The 17,814-nt window shown below is 40.3% G+C and overlaps 1 protein-coding gene across 1 annotated transcript; it reads left to right on the forward strand.

Moving 5' to 3' along the window:
- Window positions 1-246: 246 nt before the first annotated feature.
- insig1 (insulin induced gene 1) lies at window positions 247-9,119 on the forward strand. The gene is made up of 7 exons (XM_051411368.1): window positions 247-308; window positions 517-918; window positions 1,104-1,451; window positions 3,161-3,285; window positions 3,523-3,689; window positions 4,373-4,472; window positions 6,674-9,119. Exons 2-7 carry the CDS (start codon window positions 861-863, stop codon window positions 6,701-6,703), a joined length of 828 nt encoding a protein of 275 aa, XP_051267328.1. The 5' UTR covers window positions 247-308; window positions 517-860; the 3' UTR covers window positions 6,704-9,119.
- The last annotated feature ends 8,695 nt before the right edge of the window (window positions 9,120-17,814 follow it).

A 17,814-nucleotide genomic window follows, 5' to 3' on the forward strand; every position in this document is an offset into this window, starting at 1 on the left:
GCCCTTGAAAAACTGTGTCATCCGGGCACTGAACCTTATCCATTCACATTATCTCTGACTGACGTGCAGGGGCCCTACATGCCTTCCCAGCACACACCTCCTCTAACCTGACCCAAAGTTCAAAAAACTTTTTACAAACATCTGCAAAAAAAAATAAAAAATCGTGTCACTTGCCTCCACCTCAATTCCCAAAAAGCTGCAGATATAAAGGTGTATGTGCAGGAGATTTGGAACTAGTTTGTGGAGGTGCACCCTGTTGGAATAGTTGGAAGCTGAGGAGGGACGCTTCAGTTCTGCTTTTTAATCTGGTAAACACATACTCCATTTTCTACAAGACTTAGTCCATCATGGTTTTCTTGCACTAATTAGGCTATTTTTATTTAATTTTGTACCACTACATCCCTATGTTTTATGCAGTATATCCCATTATAGCTCTACAAATGCTCCCTTTTATAGTAAGAGCTGCTATGTGTTGCTACCATTTAAAGCAGTTCTCTGTTTCCACTTTCACTTCAGGGCTCTCCAGCCTCCTGGTTTTTGCGCGTCTGTTCCGGACGAGGGGGCGGTGGGGTGGCGACACGTCATATCAGCCGCCGCGCTCTGATTGGCTGCCGATTCTCACCCGACACAGCTGTGATTGTTTTCTGCAGAGGAAGCTCTTGCCCCTGGTATGAGCTCTGTGCTGTGGAATGGAGCAGCACTGTGTGTTTTTTTGCCTCCTCTCTGTGTGTGTCTGCTAACGATGATGTGAACAAACAACGTGATTGCAGACCTTGTTGTAGAAACGATCAGGAAAAAAAAAACAAGGAGAGAGGGGGGGGGGGGGGGGGTTCCTAGTTTAACCATTTGCCGTGGCGCGAATGAACAGAAGTGGAGGTTTCTCTTTGAACCAGACACTGGAGACGTCTGGATACCAAGGTAAGGACTGGATCTCAGTGTTTTTCTCACTATAGTTACAACTTATTCAGTTGTAGCAGAATCCGGAAAAAGCATTACTTCAGTGCTCTTCAATCTTTGCTACAATGTATCTCTGCACTTGTGAGCTGAATATCTATTTCTTTGTATCCAGTTTTAATCGCAACCCTCTTCCCCCTCTCCTCCAGCCCTAAAGTGCCAAATGCCCAGACTGGAGGACCACTGCTGGAGCTGCTCCTGTGCATCAAGGGTTGAAAGTAAACACTCATCTGGAGCAAACTGGTTAGCATCCAAAGCTGAAGAAATGATGTCCATCATCACCTCGGTGCTCAGCAATGCCTACGGCTCTCTGCACGACGTCCGGACGGCCAACCTGATCCGCCGGGGTCTCGTCCTGTTCACCGTCGGAGCGTTCCTCGCCCTGGTGCTCAACTTGCTGCAGATACAAAGAAATGTCACCCTGTTTCCCGAGGAGGTGATGACAACTTTGTTTTCGTCCGCCTGGTGGATCCCACCTTGCTGCGGCACAGGGGCCGGTGAGTGAACGAACACGCTGGTTCAGAATAACAATGTTAGTTAGTGCGTTATAAACAGTGAGTGGAGGAGAGTTTGATCTCGGTTAACTGGAGTTTGCTGCTAAGTTTGGGACGAAGGAATGCAGAGAGGGGAGGTGTTACAGTGCTGTAGCTATTTCCATATAAAGACAAGATGATAAAGCCATTAAATGTTATTTTACCAATCAATGTATGGGCGCTAAGAGTCTGAGAATCATCCATGTGAGGTTAATGCACATCACAGGCCATAGTGAGCAGTAAAATGGTGTCATTTTAAACCATTTAAGGCACAAAAGCAATACTTTTTCTCTTATTGCCACTGTTATCAGCTACTGTATGATCAGGTGGTACTGAATCATCATTCGGCTTTGTTTTTGTAAGCTATTACACAATCATTCCTCTCTCAGGCTATACTAGTCTTCATGGTTTTGTCTGGCAGTCAGTTACAGAAAAAAAAAAAAAACTGACTTGGTACAGATGGTAGCAATTCTCGACCTCTGATTGGCCGCAACAGCCAGACACGAGGTGAGCTGCGCGCTCATTGGTTCGTGTCATAACGGGTGAGCTGAGTGGGAGGTACCTTTCAGGCCAGGAACCAGGAAGTGAGAGAAGGGGGGGGGAATAACAGCATACATTGTGGGCTCCTCCTCCTCCCATGTGCCGTGGGGCAGCAAACAAATGAAAGTGGAGATGTAGCTGCATGTCTGTTGACATTAGTCTGTGCTTTATTAATGACTCTCAGTGGCATGTGGGAGCTTGTTTAAGGTCTTCATTGTTTAAACTAGGTGCTTGAAGTACTCAGTACTTAGTTTACATTCAAATTGTTGTAACCTTTGGTATGTTATTACCTTATGTAATCTCAAATATTGCTGCACCCAGCAGTTACTTCCTTTTCTATGAATATATACATTGTTTTTTTCAATTGACTGATTAATTGTCTAGATCATAAAATGTAATAAAAGTGTCTATTATTAGTCTCAACAGCCCAAGGGGATGTCTATAAATTGCTTGTTTTGTCAGATACACAGTCAATACCCACAGATGTTCATTTAATAGGCTAATGAATTATATAAGGATATAAAACAAACAAGAGCAGCAAATTCTCACATTTGTGTGCTTGATACATAATTTAACAACCAGTTGATTATTGTTTATTAACCTGAAATGATTAGCAATTAATTAATATGCTCAATTGACAAAAAAATAAAAGAATAGGCTAAATGTGAAACAAAACTTAATTCCAGTTTCTTAATTATGATGATGTCCTGCTTGTCTTTGTCTTATATGATGGTAAACTGAAAAACTGAATATCTTTGAGTTTTGGAGTGATGCTCGCACAAAACAACAATTTGAAGACATTGCCTTGGGCTTTTTTCACAGTATTGACAAAAACAAAAAGAGTAGCGAGTACAAAAGCAAAGACCGAGTACAAAACCAGGAATTACATCAAAAGAGCAGCCAAAAAAAGTATAAGAGATTAAATTATAAAAAACAAAAAATATATTTTATTTAGATTTAAAGGGGGTTTTAAGTGTACGCAGGTGTCTAAATGAGTCACCAATTATGGAAGCGCATGTTTAGCAAATAGAATAACCCCACAAAGCAGCTCCATGACAGGATTTGCCTGCTGGCGTTTCACAGAATTTCTGCTTATCTTGTGTAATTCGGGTCTGTTTGTTCCTTTCTCACAGCTGTTGTGGGCCTGCTCTATCCCTGCCTTGACAGCCACTTGGGAGAGCCGCACAAGTTCAAGAGGGAGTGGGCCAGCGTCATGAGGTGCATCGCAGTGTTCGTCGGAATCAACCACGCCAGTGTTGTATCCTTTCACGAAGGACTCACCTTGTAGATGGATAAACATGGATGTTTTTCAATGTTGTCTCTAATTTAGGCTAGTTTGTCAAAATATAATAGGAGGAAAAGGCATGTGTGGTATCTAAAGCAAAGATTAGATGGAGCTTGGTGCTTTGCAGGTCACACAAATATTTGAGTAAGAACAAATCCCATGCTAGCGTCATACTGTTTAGACTTTGTCCTTAACTGCCCCGTAACACAGAAACTAAACATCGACAACACGGTGCAGCTCTCCCTAACACTGGCAGCCTTGTCCTTGGGCCTGTGGTGGACGTTCGACCGGTCCAGAAGCGGCTTTGGTTTGGGCATCACCACTGCCTTCCTAGCTACTGTGTTCACGCAGCTGCTGGTCTATAATGGAGTCTACCAGTAAGTTACCAGTAGCTTTCATCATTTGTAATAACACTTCTCTGTTTAAGTGTATTAATCACTGGTGCTTTGTCATCACTAATTACTAGTTTCATATTGCACCCACAATAAAAACTGTGTAGCACGGCTTACCTGTTAATTATATAGCTGTGACAGTAAAACCCCACCCTGGCGTGAATGAAGTAGATAAAGTACCGGGAAGTACTCCCACCTGTATGATTCCATCAAAAAAAGGATGTAACAGATAAGGCCTGAGGTACAGTGTTATATTTTTGGAAGTCCCCTTGTCTCTGGGAGCCCAATTAACAGGCCCTCCGACTGGCTTCAGTGGCATATCATCAAAAATGCACAGCTGAGAAAGGGGACTGTTCCTCACAGTAAGAGGTTCAAAAGGCAGCTGCAGCTCGTGCTGACTTTGCAAGGTAGAAACACAAGGAAGAATGATGGGAGGTAATTATATTTTCAAGCGTGACAGGTTTTGTATGTTTGTGTATGTCACAGACCTGTCTCCGGCGTTGTCTTTAAGTGTCGATGTGTTCTGTGGCATTGCATTGTGCGACATTTTTGGAGGGGAATTGTGTTTTTTTGACGCACTCAAAAGATGTCCGAGGTCAGGATCAGCGTCACTAAACCTGCTCTACATTATGAAGAATCATTTAAATAAGGTGATTTTTCTCTTTCAGGTATACGTCTCCAGACTTCTTGTATGTGCGCTCCTGGCTCCCGTGCATATTCTTCTCAGGCGGTGTTACTGTGGGAAACATCGGACGGCAACTTGCTATGGTAAAGTCTGCAACCATTTAATCCTATAACTTAACGGTCTATAATATAGAGTAAGTAAACATATAACATTTAATCTGTGTTAATATGGTGAGGATGCAAATTCACTCAACAGCCTGGTGGCAGCCTGTAACCTTGAAATAAAACTTTTTAAAGGAATAATTTACTCAAAAATTTAGATTTTGGCAATCTATAGTATAAGTAAACAAATAAATTGCTCCACTGTGTTTCCATTATATAGTCTGTCGAACAAAAAGAATACTGAAAAGATTATTTTGCACTGTTAAATGTGCTTTGCAGTACACAACTCTTTAATAAACAAATTGAGGAGTTCCTTGTGTGTGTTTTATGGTTGGTTAATGAATCCAAACAACTCAATGCAGCATATTGAGACGTGTTTTAAAGGCAACAATCGGGCTTTAGGTCCCAAAGTTAGTTTAATTTTCTTCCCTTAAAAGGATCACTGATTGCCATCTTGGGTTCATGCTGCTTTAATGTGTTGCAACAACTGTTCAGGAGTTTGAAGGTAATGGATACAGCTTGCCCTGTATTAAACAAGATGCCTTATTGGACTAAATGGATCTTGTGAAAACATTTTAGGGACCTGGTGGCACAAAATAGAACATTTGCATTCATGATGTATGTTTCATTAAGTTTATTAGCTTGAAGTTCTGTATGTGTAACATTTACAAGCTAAACTGTGAACTATTCCTTTAAAGAACCAGCGAACTCTGTTCTAACTCTCTTATAATTATGTGTGATGTTTTGGTCATATTGGCACAAAATATCCCAACACATTTATCAGTATGAGCCTTCAAGCATCTGTATCTGTCTAAATAGTGGAACAGAAAATTATTCGAAAGACTCCTTAGCCCCACACATGCTTTATTTGCAATTATTCGGATGAACCACAGCAGCTGATAACATTGTCAACTGGTTTTAAAGTTGCGCAAAGGGCGCTGGACGCCCTCCTTCCTTCATAATTATCCCATCAAGTCAGCTTTGATGTCTTCATTAAGCTTGTGCCCAGAAGCCTCACCTCATTCTGTCTGTAAAGTAAGAGTCCCGTCACTCCCTCAGTTTGACTCAGTGAAAGCGTGAAAGCAGATTAAGGGCTGTTGTTTTTCACAGTCGTGGCGAGACACAGAGCCAGTCAGGACTCGGCTGACCAGAGGGTCATTTGCTACTTGTTGTTTTTGTTTGTGATGAGGCCTGAGGAATGTTGGCACAAGTCTACACTCGTGGTTTTGTTCTCTGTTTTTCCCTCTTTCGCTCCACTGAGTCATTTATGAGAAGGATCAGGAGGAACATGAGCTCAAAATTGTTTTTCGGTGGCTTTTTTGTTCCTTTTTTAAGGATTAATGACAGTTACAGTGAAACAATCTGTTAGGCAGCATTAACCATGCAGAATAAAAAGCTCTTGTACTTATTAGATCTGCTTTAAAGCTGAATGGCTAATCATTTTACCAGCTTATTTGAAGTTCCAGTCAGATGTGTAGAAGACGTGTGTAGACTGCATAGTTCAGTACACAAACTGTTGAGACCTTTATGTCTGAATATATTTAAAATGTTTTGTGTTGGGTAAAATGAGCAATGAGGAAAGCAGCATGCAGTATTCTCATGCTGAGCAAACAGTACTTTCTTCCTTCCTTGTACAAAATGTTCAGTTTCCATTTAGAAAAAGGGGAACTGAAAGAGAAATGTTCCTTCCTTCAAACATAATCTTGACTCTTTAAAGAAGTTCTGATTTCTTCTTAAAGCAGCAACAGGTCGACTATACTGTAGAATCTGGAAATTGTCCACAGGGTTTGGTTTCAGCTGCAGTTTTGAGCTTTGGGTTTACTGGAAACTGTGTTCATGTGTGACTCATGTCTTGAAAATGAGTCACCCGAGGCTGTTAATCCGAACATAACAATAGTTCGAGTGATCAAGAGGATTCAATGAGTAACATAACTCTAAATGACTTCTGTCACTATTTGGATCACAAAAATCTCCTTCAGCGTAATGTATAACTTCAGCCACTACCAGGATGAGAAAGAAGCTAAATTAGAACCAATTTATTTCTGCTTTAAGCAACTGTGAGACTTTGAAACTACAGATATTCTGTTTTTCTGTTGAGACCTTTTAATGTTTCTAATTGCTGCATTAACACTGACTGATTCGTGTTATTAACACTGGGCTCCTCCTCTGTCCCCCCCCTTTAGGGTGGCGTTGAGAAGCCCCACATGGACTGAACATCGGAAACGCAGAAAACCAGGCGAAGGACAGCCGGCGTTACAAAATGGAAGTTATGTGAAGAACGAGGTGAATAACAGGAGAAAAAAGACTCGTTGTTTTGACTTCATCCTTTGTTCTCATAACAAAGTGCGGGTCAGAAAAAGCCCCTCATCTAACGTGCCATGTCCTCTGCACCTCCTTGTGGCCAAGCAGCCTCTCCCTCCCACCTCTGTTGTACTCCATTAGCATTAAGGCTTCCTTCACATTTGACGGGAGGACGGTGTTTGCCTTTTCTTTTTTTTTTTTTTTTTTGCTGTTTTGAAGTGAACCGTTGACTGGTTTTTATTTTCACGCCGGAAGTACGTATCTTTCGGCGGTTTATGGAGAGGAAGTGTGCGCGTGTGTGCTTTTAGTGCGGCTGTATCCTAGCAGAGAAGACATGAGGGGGTGCTATAATGTCTGTTTTCTTTTCCTTTTTGTTTTTTTTTGCCTGAATTTAATATGATCATAAAAAGGGAAATGTTGTATGAGTGGGCAAAAAAAAAAATGTCCTCACTCTCACATAAAAATGTATTCAGCTGCCTTGGTTGCATCACTGAGGCACAGGGGAGATGTATATGTTCCCAGTTAAACCAAATTAAGTATTTATTTAGTAACTTTTGAATGACCCCAAACCAAATGTACTGTATGGTTGATAATGAATGACACTTGCCATTTTGAAATGAATAGTTTGAAATTTGGGGAGATTCTTCTTCTTCGCAGTGAATAAGAAGAGAATATTGATACCACTCTTCAGCCAGCAGACGGTTAGCTTAGCACAAAGGACTGGAAACAGCAGGGCCTGGCTCTGCTGAGCGTCTCAAAATCCACCTACCAGCATTTCTTAAGCTCACTTAATTAACATTTTTATATCATGTTTGTTTAATTCAAACTTAAACAGCCGAACTATCCGTTGCTGTCGCTAGCTACACATTTCCGTTACACGAGTGGTATTGATCTTCTAATTTAATTTGAACTATTCCTTTAAAGTGACTGTGAAACATATTCTAGGAGAGGAGAGTAGATGGAATGAAGAGAGACAGAAAGTATGTACAGCAGTGCCAACTATCAATTTGTACTAGCTGATATCCACTTGTGGCTGATATACTTATGTTATATCTCATGTGTTACAAAATTTAGCACAGAAGATGCAAACTATTTAGGTTCCTCAATTAAAATTAGTGGTATATACCTGTGGATGGTATCACATTCACAGCTGCCTGTCAGCACGAGATCACATTTTACTCCTCCGAGACCTTCAGTGCGCTGTTTTGTCTGTTTCTTATAAGTTTAAGACAGACAGACATAGATTGTTTAGTATGAGGGAGGGAGAAATAACACATCAAAGCATTAGTCTGGACTGAGAGAAATGCCGGCAAGTGCACATTTAGTTTTTTTATTAGCAGAGTGAGGAAAGTCACCACGGTGGATTGTGTGTTGAAAGAATGTACCAGGACAACTACTTTTGCCAGCATTTATGGTTACTGTTAAACCAGTTTATATCCCTTTCCAATGGTTACTTTTTCCTTTGTGACCAGGTGTTAAATGTCTTGTAGAACGGGCCTGGGATTCCCAGTTGAGACAAACATTTTACTGTGCGACCTTACACATTTCCCACTTCAAATTGTATCTTCAAACGAGCCCTAACAGTTTGGGAACATACGCAGGTTGAAGGAGAGGGCAGGACATTATTACTTAAGATTTGCAATCTGTGATTGCCTGTGTATTATAGAATGTAGTGCTTTTGTCACTATAACAGTTTTAGTTTTATCATTTGTACAAACATAATGACATTATTGCTTGTATGTATAATGGCTTGCCTATGTAATCAGACAGGTATTATTACCATTCTAGACCTACAGTATGTTAGATAGCGTTGGGGGTCTAGAGGATTAAGTGCAATCAAGAGTACATGAGCCGATTATTCTTCCTTATTTATTATTATTTCTGACAATGGCTAAAAAAATAAACAACTGGTTGTAAGTATATGCAGTGTGGATACTTAAAAAAAAAAAGCAATAACATCTTTGTTTTTTGTGAACAAGACTGTCAGAGATTACATGCCTTTTTTTTAAGAGTCAATACCAATGACCTTCACCAGAGAGACAACATAAAAAATATAGTGTGTCAAACTGTTGTAAAAAATCTCATTTAGTAGCATTATCGAAGGAAACCTGATTTATTTTTTTAATTACTTTTTTGTGGCAGATCACTTCAGGTCGAATCTGCTTACATTCAGGTGTGCTAAACTGAAGAGGAAGCTTTATTTTTTTGGGGTGGTGAAGCACCTTTTGTTTTGATGTGTCAGAGTTTCTGTGTGTGTGTCTGATAGTTCAGCTGTGTATCATTTTTGCTACCATGGATTGAGTGAAAAATAAAAACACCTGACAAGGATATCTGTGTGTAATCATTATGACTCAAACATGGGACAGGTTTATTACGGGATATGAATATATGGATGGTACTGACATATTGTTTCAGTCCTTATAACCAGAAAGCAAAGCAGGAACCAAACACTCTCTAGCTTCCCTACCAGTGACACGAACCTGATACCCACATACATAATGCAACTGAGCTTCAGCTGTTCATTCTGCCTTTGATTACCACTCGCCTAATTACAGCTCTCTGATTGTTTTCTCTTTTTTTTTTTTTTTTTTGGGTGTCAAATGTAGCCGCAGCTCAATTGTAGTGGAGCTTTCTGGGGTGCTGACTGTTGGATTTTGTTGTGTCTGCTGTCACGGCCAAGTTGAATAGATGAAGACACTCTTTTGTCCGGGCTCTCTGTCAGTCTCCGGAGCCATTATAATGTCTTGGGCTGCATCTTCCCCTCTCTCCTCTTCTCTGTGTTACCCCCCCCTTCCAAAAAAACCCTGAAACTACCCCCCCACCTCCTGTGTGTCACTGGGATCATGAGGAACTGCCCCCCTCCTCCTCTCTTTCCCCTGTCTACCCCCTCTCTCTGAACACGCCTTTCTGGAGGGCAGACTTCTATTTATACCTAGCGGGGGACTGACAGTTAACCTTTTGCACTGGGGGAAATTTCTGGGAGTGGGGCCAATATCTGTGGGCTATTCTGAATGAACCCCTCATTCTGGGAGGCTCTCTATACATCCATGTATCTGTTCTCTATCTATCTGTTCTCTGTCCATCTATCTATCTATCTATCTATCTATCTATCTATCTATCTATCTATCTATCTATCTATCTATCTATCTATCTATCCCTCTCTGACAGGCCTACGATCCAGCGCCACACGCCACTTCTTCTCCTCTCTCCCTCCTTTTTCAGTCTCCTCCTTAGGCAGAATAATTGGCCAGGCTTCAACCTCCTTTCATTTCCAGCCACAGCAAACTGAAAGACTCCATTAGAGCGCCTCCTTATTGCCAAAAGAACCCCCTCTCTCTCTTCCTCTCTCTGTATTCCCTTCAAGGCGAGAAGACAGGCCTGGGCCCATCTGATCTATTGATTTGAGCCATCTATAGGCACTTCAATTTCATCTCCTTGCAGCACCTTTGTGTTTTGATTATTGAGCCTCTAATTTGACACAGCGAGTCAACTGCCAGTAAACATGAAGACAATGATGTTAACATTTAACTCTTAAAATTATAACTATATAGTACATACCCTCTGTAAAACTCACTTAAAGATAAGAAGCAGAGGCCCACCAGTGGGTCAGTGAGTACAAAGTTGTGCTGTGCAGCCAAACATTGTTGAAATCCACACAATTCTACTAGATACCAAATATGTCAGAATATATTTGGGGAAAATGTGTGTAAAATGATGTACCAGACATCCAGAACATCTCCATTTGAAGGAATTGTGCAGCCATAAAAACCATGAAGTATTGAGTTTGAAAGTCTTATAGTTTTAATGAAGGGATGGATAAGGCTGATACAGAATGCTTTGTATGTGCTACTTGAATATTAAAATCTATTTTTTTCTTGCAATAAATGGACAATTGTCTCTTTTTTGTGGATGAATTCAGCTTCAACTAACAACTTCTAGTAACACCACACATGTACATATACAATTATTGATTTGCATGGTTAAGAAGTACACTGTTCTCCCACGAGAAAAAACTGTTCATGCTGAATACAAGAGAAAACTAATGTAATTTCAACATGTTATGTCATTTTCTGTATGGCTTCATTGATATTTACACTTCAGTAAAATCAGTATTCCCATACAGCCATATAAAATCTTTATCTTAGGTACAAAATAAATTGATCAGCAAATAAATTTCTTTAGATTTCATAGAAAGGAAGAAAAAACATAACACAAAAAAAGATCTACACATTCAATGAACAGTGTCAAATAAAAGCCAAATATCCTTAAATATCCCATATTAATAAAAGGCCTATAAGAAAAGCCAGACCTCAAAATTCCCTCCATTAACACCTTTAAGCCTACATACATTCATATGAGCCAATGTCTGTTATCCACTTTAAATTACTTTTTCAAACTTCTGGATAGTAATTTCCTCTCACCCTAGGGCCCCTCAGCAGATTCTGACTCTGTATATATGCAGGTGTCCTAACTCTCTGTGACCACAAGACTCCGTTGTAAAATTCTCCTGTCACCTAACACACATTTAAAAATCTCTCTGGTGTGTGTAAATAGACATCTCGACAAGTGTTAGGTCCTGCTGGACTAAGTTAAATCTACTACAACTTGTCAAGTTAAATACGTGCATCAAGGTGGCACAAAGACGTGTTAAAGGAGATTACAGTGCTGTCTACTCAATAGTGATTGCTTTTGTTACCACCAGATGACAGTATTTATCCTCTCAGCTTGTCTGGACATTATCACCATGACATCTGTGGACCCCTAGTGGAGGGACAAGGAACAGCACAGTGTTGCAGGGCTTGATATTACAATGCAAAAGCTTTAATTTATTAATCCAACAATTTTTATTAAGACTACATTTAGATAACATGAGCCACCTGAGCCTTTAGACAAAACATAGGTGTATTTATTGATCTGAGATAACAAGCTCTGTATGTTTCAAAAATGCATGTTCAAGTCTGCAAATATTGCATTGAAAAAAGGTAGAAAACTTTAGAAAATCATATCAGAACATACTTTTTAAAAGTAAAGATTTTCCTGAAAACCTCTGAAAATGCACTGATGAACATAAAAATTCAGATTCAAAAAATAATTTATTAAACAGTGGCGAGGATATTATTCTTGGAATATTTATCTCACACTGCAGTGAGCGGGTAGAGTCACATGCATGATAGAAAAGGTCAATGAAATGGATTGAGTGTGGAGAAAATCATTGCACACTCTTATTTCTCTGCCAAAAGGTCTTCAGTGGCATTAATGTCCTGCTCTCTGTGATATATAATGAAATATTGTGTGAGTGTGGGTGTGTATGTGTGTGTGTGTGTGTGGGGGGGTCGTTTAGGTCTACTGAGTCTTCATTACACCAGAGCTGGGTCCACTCCTGTCCTCTGCCCTCGCTCATTGCCTCTCCCAGTGCCGGCCAGGAATAATGAATTACAGTGGATGCCATGGGGGGCTGAGTGAGTGACTCAGAAGTGGACTCCATTTTAGCTCAAATTACCTCTCAGATCCCATTCAAATGGCAGTCTCAGGCTGCTCTCTGTCTTCTCTGTGTATCCCTGTCTGGGGTAAAATTATCCATTCACACCTTTTCTTCATTTACTTCACTAAGTAGCTGTGATTCCATCTTTTTTTTTTGTGGTCACTCCTCCAGTGGTTCAATCAAGCAAAACATCTACATAAAAAGACAGGGAATATACTACAGATACAAGAATCATCTTTAAACAGTGTAAACAACAGTTCAAGTCTCAGTGGGATTTATCAGTTCAGTCAGCATGCTCAGCCTTGTGTGTCGTTCCTGTTGATTCCTCCTCTTCCTCCGCAGGACAATAATAAAAATGACAGAATGAACCTCAGGTGATGGCACATTATGCATGCCATCCAAACAAATCCTTCCCAGTGTAAATTAAACACACCCAGTGCATCTTACAGCCCAGATCAGACTCTGCAAATCGAGCAGGGTAATAAGAATAACTGAATAAAAGGTAATGGAAAAAAATCAAGGTGAGTATTTCCATTGCATGATCCATCCTGAGAGGCAGACAAACAAAAAAACTCTGCATTTTGTGGAAACTCCCTGATAGTAAACCACACAAACGTCAATCATGCTCACTCCTTAGTTTTCTATAAATAATAAAAAATAAAATATGAGGGGATGTTCTGGCAATCGGCTTTACTCACTGATTTTAAGATTAGCTGTATTAGTAAGTCTGTGTATGGGCTTTAATTGTGCAAATCAACATATATTTATCAAAATATGAAATATAACTACCTCATTCAGACTGTGTATCAAAAGCCCAGACACATGTTTTGTGGCAGAAAAAACACTGACCTGTTCATGGACACAGACACATCCACGAGATATTGCCTAATGTCACCTACTTGAATATTGTCAAAGAGTGCTTCATTTGCATAATCCAAATCATGCTTGCAGCCCTGTTTAGGATGCACTAAAGGTCGATGTTTGTCATGTTTTAATTAGTCTTCATTAGTAGGCGTAAGAGGCATTTCTGGGAAGCAACAGGCATGCAGCCTATTCATCTCGCTGCTGAGAGATGCACAAAGTTGGCAGGCTAAATCCATCTGGGAAAGTTATTGCGCCTAAAATGGCCTTTGACAGCGCGCCCCCTGATAAGTGACAAATTCACAACATACCCGCGACTAGGGGGTAAAAACAACTCAGGTGCACAAGGGGGTGAAAGGACTCCGTCGCACATGGTGCTTTCAGGGGAGTCCAGCACTATTTTGGCGAGTTTAAACGGCGCAGGGCGCGATGCCACACAGGGAGAGGGGTCGAGTAACCGCTTATGACTGACCTCCTTCCACTATAATTAAAGTTGCAAGCTGGACCCACAGACATAACATACATTGTTGCTCCCATTTAGAATGAAACAGAAATAAACAGGAGAATAAAAAAAACTTTTGACCACTTTTATACAAAAAAAGAAAAAAAACTGATATAAGGTCCAAGTTGTAGGAACTGCTTCAATTGAAAATGAATACAAATGGAAAATGCGTTTAGCCATACAGTCTAGTTTAACATGAATCTTTAGGGGAAATGCACCTTACAGAGAGGTAGTGATTGCTCAGCTTTTCCGGTTTTGATTTGCAGGATATTTTCATGAGAAGATCTTTAAAAGAAATAAAACTAAAAGCAAAACAAATTCGAATTTTTTTGGGACTGTAGGGCAGACATTTCACCTCCCTGCCTGCGTGCTTAAACCTGCTCTCAGCGTACAAATATGAGTTTATTCTGCAGCAAGTGCTTTCCACCTGTCTCTCTCCCCACTTGTTCCTCCCTCCACATAAACACGGAGCATGCAGGAGCTCGAGACAGGTGCACGAGGCATTTGGACGATCCAAAACTCGTAAAGCATCCTGGGTGCCACCGCACAGGAGAGAAACCTTGAGTGGGGGCCACCGAGCTGAGAGTATGACTGGGAGAGGGGGGGGATCACTGAACATCAGGTAGACTTTGGCGCATCTTTTACATAACATTGGCTTTTTTTCTTTGATGTGTGTTAAGCCCCCCCTCTCGTACCTCTTAACTCCCCCCACCCCACCCCCCATGTTGCACGGTAGCCTATTTGTCCTGTATGAGTGAGAATGTAAACCCATTAACCTTACGGAAATAGCCACCACGTGCAGTTCATTCTTTGGTGTCACAAGTAAGACGTCCCGACATGTGAAAAGTCCTGCCGAGCAGCTGGAAGACTTCAGCAGGCCTATAGGTGAGGAGTGCTGTGGGCCTGACACCAGTTGCGTATTACGCACATTGCACTTTATCTACCTGATGCACATGGAGGCGAGGACTCTGAGGCTTTAATCATCTCTGTGAGGGAATAAAATCGAACTCATTTATGACTTTTACAAATTACTTTTATCATGAAAATAACAGTGAAACACTTGTTTAAAAGAGGGAACTTTGGAGATGAATGAAGGATGTTGCACCTGCGAATGGCCGAATGTGAATCTTCGTCATGCTTTTTTTTTTTTTTAACTTGAGCTATTTCTTTACTCCATTTTGACATTGGGTCTTGAAGTAACAAATTAAATACCTATTTCTCATCTACCTTTAAATGATTTCAAAATAAAATAAGATGGACAATGATTTTCACATTTTAAACCGAATCTCGTTTGGCATGGATTTCCTATAAGGGTTCATTTCTGGTGTAAGGGAGAGCTGCCATATTTGTTTAATTCATTCCCCCTTGTTTTTTAATCAGGTTTACTAATCTAACTTTAATTTCTTTTTGTTTAGCTTATGTAGTATTTTTTTTTTAAGTCTGGGCTCTCCATAAAGTCCGAGTTAAGCTTCCTTATTTTCACAATAAAAGTTCACAATAAAAATTTAACAGACTGACTCATCATGTTCTTCATTTAGTTTTTTTTTTTGTTACTCTTAACAGTATTATTAGTAGTATTATACTTCTGTTTAAGATATACACACAATTCACTGAAGATTTCCACTGCCAGACTTTGGCCAGACAGGAATCAATATTAAATTCACTAAACTTGCCAAAGTATAAATTATTATTTTCACTGAGTTTCATATTGGCCCAGTTTACCAGTTTCCTACCCCTCTGAATCCAACAGCTCAATTAAGCACAGCTACAGAAACTTTTCTCTTTAAAAAAAATCCTTTCCAGTGGGATGTAAATTCAGACAGCAGTGCGGCTTCTTTGTCAGGAAGAAAATTAACTTTTTTTTGACATTTTAAGAAATATTTACTCCTTAAAAACATGGAGGGGGGAAAAAAACTGACTTTCCACTAGACGTTTTTCTCATATTAGTGAAGCATTCAAGAGTTTGCTGATGGGAACTCAGCTGCATTCAATTAGCCTTCATCAAATTTAGCTGAGGCCTTAATTGCGCTCAGGGTGGTGCAGTTGTTTGTGCTAAGCTCTGTTTGAGACTTCTGTGGAGAAATACGAGCCGCTCCTTAAGAACAATCCCAATTCAAATGAGACTTATCTACGCCAGAGCGATCAGACGGATTAAGAGTTATTAAAACCTATAAAGGGCTGAAACCAGAAGATTCAGCAGCCCCAAAGTCCGCTGCGTGGCGACTCCAGAGGATTTCTCTGTAAACACATTCACACCACGGAAAAAAAGAATTATATAGACATCATCTACATACAGTGGTGTATGATGAATAAATAGTGGAGTGAAGGGTGATTTCTGGAGGAGTCACCAACAGAAGCTAAATGAATTTATTAGACTTTTAGAAGCATCCTCTAAATACATATTTTCCCCAAAAATTTAAGGCCAAACTTAAGTTTTATAGGACGTTATGACTTTTAAAAGAATAAGAAGTAGCTTTACAGTATTCCAGCAAGATTTGACAAGTTAAATTAAGCAATAGCAGCCTACTAAGAAGACAGAGGTTCGTATTTTGTAGGCTATTGGAAAAAATATCCCTATTTTCAAGTGAAAAAAAAGGAACCCATGCGGTCCAAAAATGCATTTGTTTCGAATCCAAATCTACTTTCCCCCTACGTTATATTACTTGGGATGTGTCCATTTCTCCCATAGAACACACCTTCTGGAAAAAATCCTGTAAAACAGCTAGGCATTGGAAACTCCCTTTATCTAATCCTAAAAACGTATTTAAGATCAATTTTTATTTCCAAAATGTGTGACTATTTGCAGTGTGTGGGACTACAAGCAATTAGGCCCGCTTATAATCTTTTCCTAATTCGGCCGCCATGCTCTCGGCTGACCCTGGATGAAAAACAGGGGGCAGCGAGCTTCCAGGCCCACAAAAGCACAACAACAAAAAAAAAAAAAAAAAAAAAAAAAAATCATACAGGATCATCAAACAGGAGAGACGTGGCTTTCAGCTTTTGAAAGGCACAGGAAGCTGGAGGATTTGGTCCGACCCCTGCATGGTGACAGAGCTGATATCTTAGAGACCCCCATTCATCTGCAGGGAGGGGTAGTGACCGGGAGAGGGAGGGGTGCTGGGGGTACGTGGCGGGGTGGAGGTTTTTTTGGGGGGTGGGGGGTGGTGGGGGGGCTCAGGGTGCATCTGCAGAGGTCCCCACCGCCCTCTGATCTGTGAGCTGGCACACATCACGGCGTCCATTCACAAATCCTCCTTCTGCGCGTCACCTTTTGTAGTACTCCATAGTACTGAGCGCTGGTGACGTGTAAGACAATCCTACCAAGGAAAATACAGAGGGAAAAAAAAAAAAATAGGTTATAGGAACTCAAGGACAGGGCACATGCGCACAATGCATTCGATTTATTGTAGTAGTAGTAGTAGGAGGGGTGTGCATATATGCTTGTGTGTGCGTGAGGAGGATGGAAGGAGGAGGAGGGGGTGCAGAGCTATAAGTGAATATGAAATAGACCTAGGAGCTGGATTTATAGGCTGCATAGAAACACAATCAGACGTTCAAACTGTGCTCTACCAGACTTGTTTTTTTTTGTTTGTTTGTTTTTTTTTTTACAAAGAAACAGGGGGTATTAACCCTTCCATGCAAAGCAAAAAGAGATTCTCCACTGCTTTCTGAAACAAACAAGAGAAAAGAGAGGAGAAAACTGAAGCATTCATTTATTTAGTAGAACCTGACAGACATAACATGTGCGGTAATCAATATTTCCTACTTCCCTGAACAAGAACAGAATATATTCATGGAAAATTATGATTTTATCCAACCTATGCTTTAACCATAAGGCAGCACTCATGTTTTACACTTTTAAAATAGTAAAAAAAAAACAAACAAAAAAAAAAAACAAACAGGCCACGTTAATGATAAGGGGATCGTATGTGGGCAAATTACCAATAGCTCTAACTAGAATTTTCAAAAACTTCATATAGGCAAAACCATCGATTGGTGATTTGACGTAGGGCCCTGCTGGCGGCTATTTGCACGTTACTTGACAGGTTGAAATAGAGCAAATGAGAACAAATAACGCTTAATTATAAGAAAAACTGTGCATTTGTGTGCAACATGTGAAAGGATGGCAGACCAGGCTTCGAGTTTCTGCACACATTCGAGGCGGAAATTCATCCGAA

Source organism: Dicentrarchus labrax, unplaced genomic scaffold (genome assembly GCF_905237075.1).
Source record: "Dicentrarchus labrax unplaced genomic scaffold, dlabrax2021, whole genome shotgun sequence".
Classification (NCBI taxonomy): Eukaryota; Metazoa; Chordata; class Actinopteri; family Moronidae; genus Dicentrarchus; species Dicentrarchus labrax.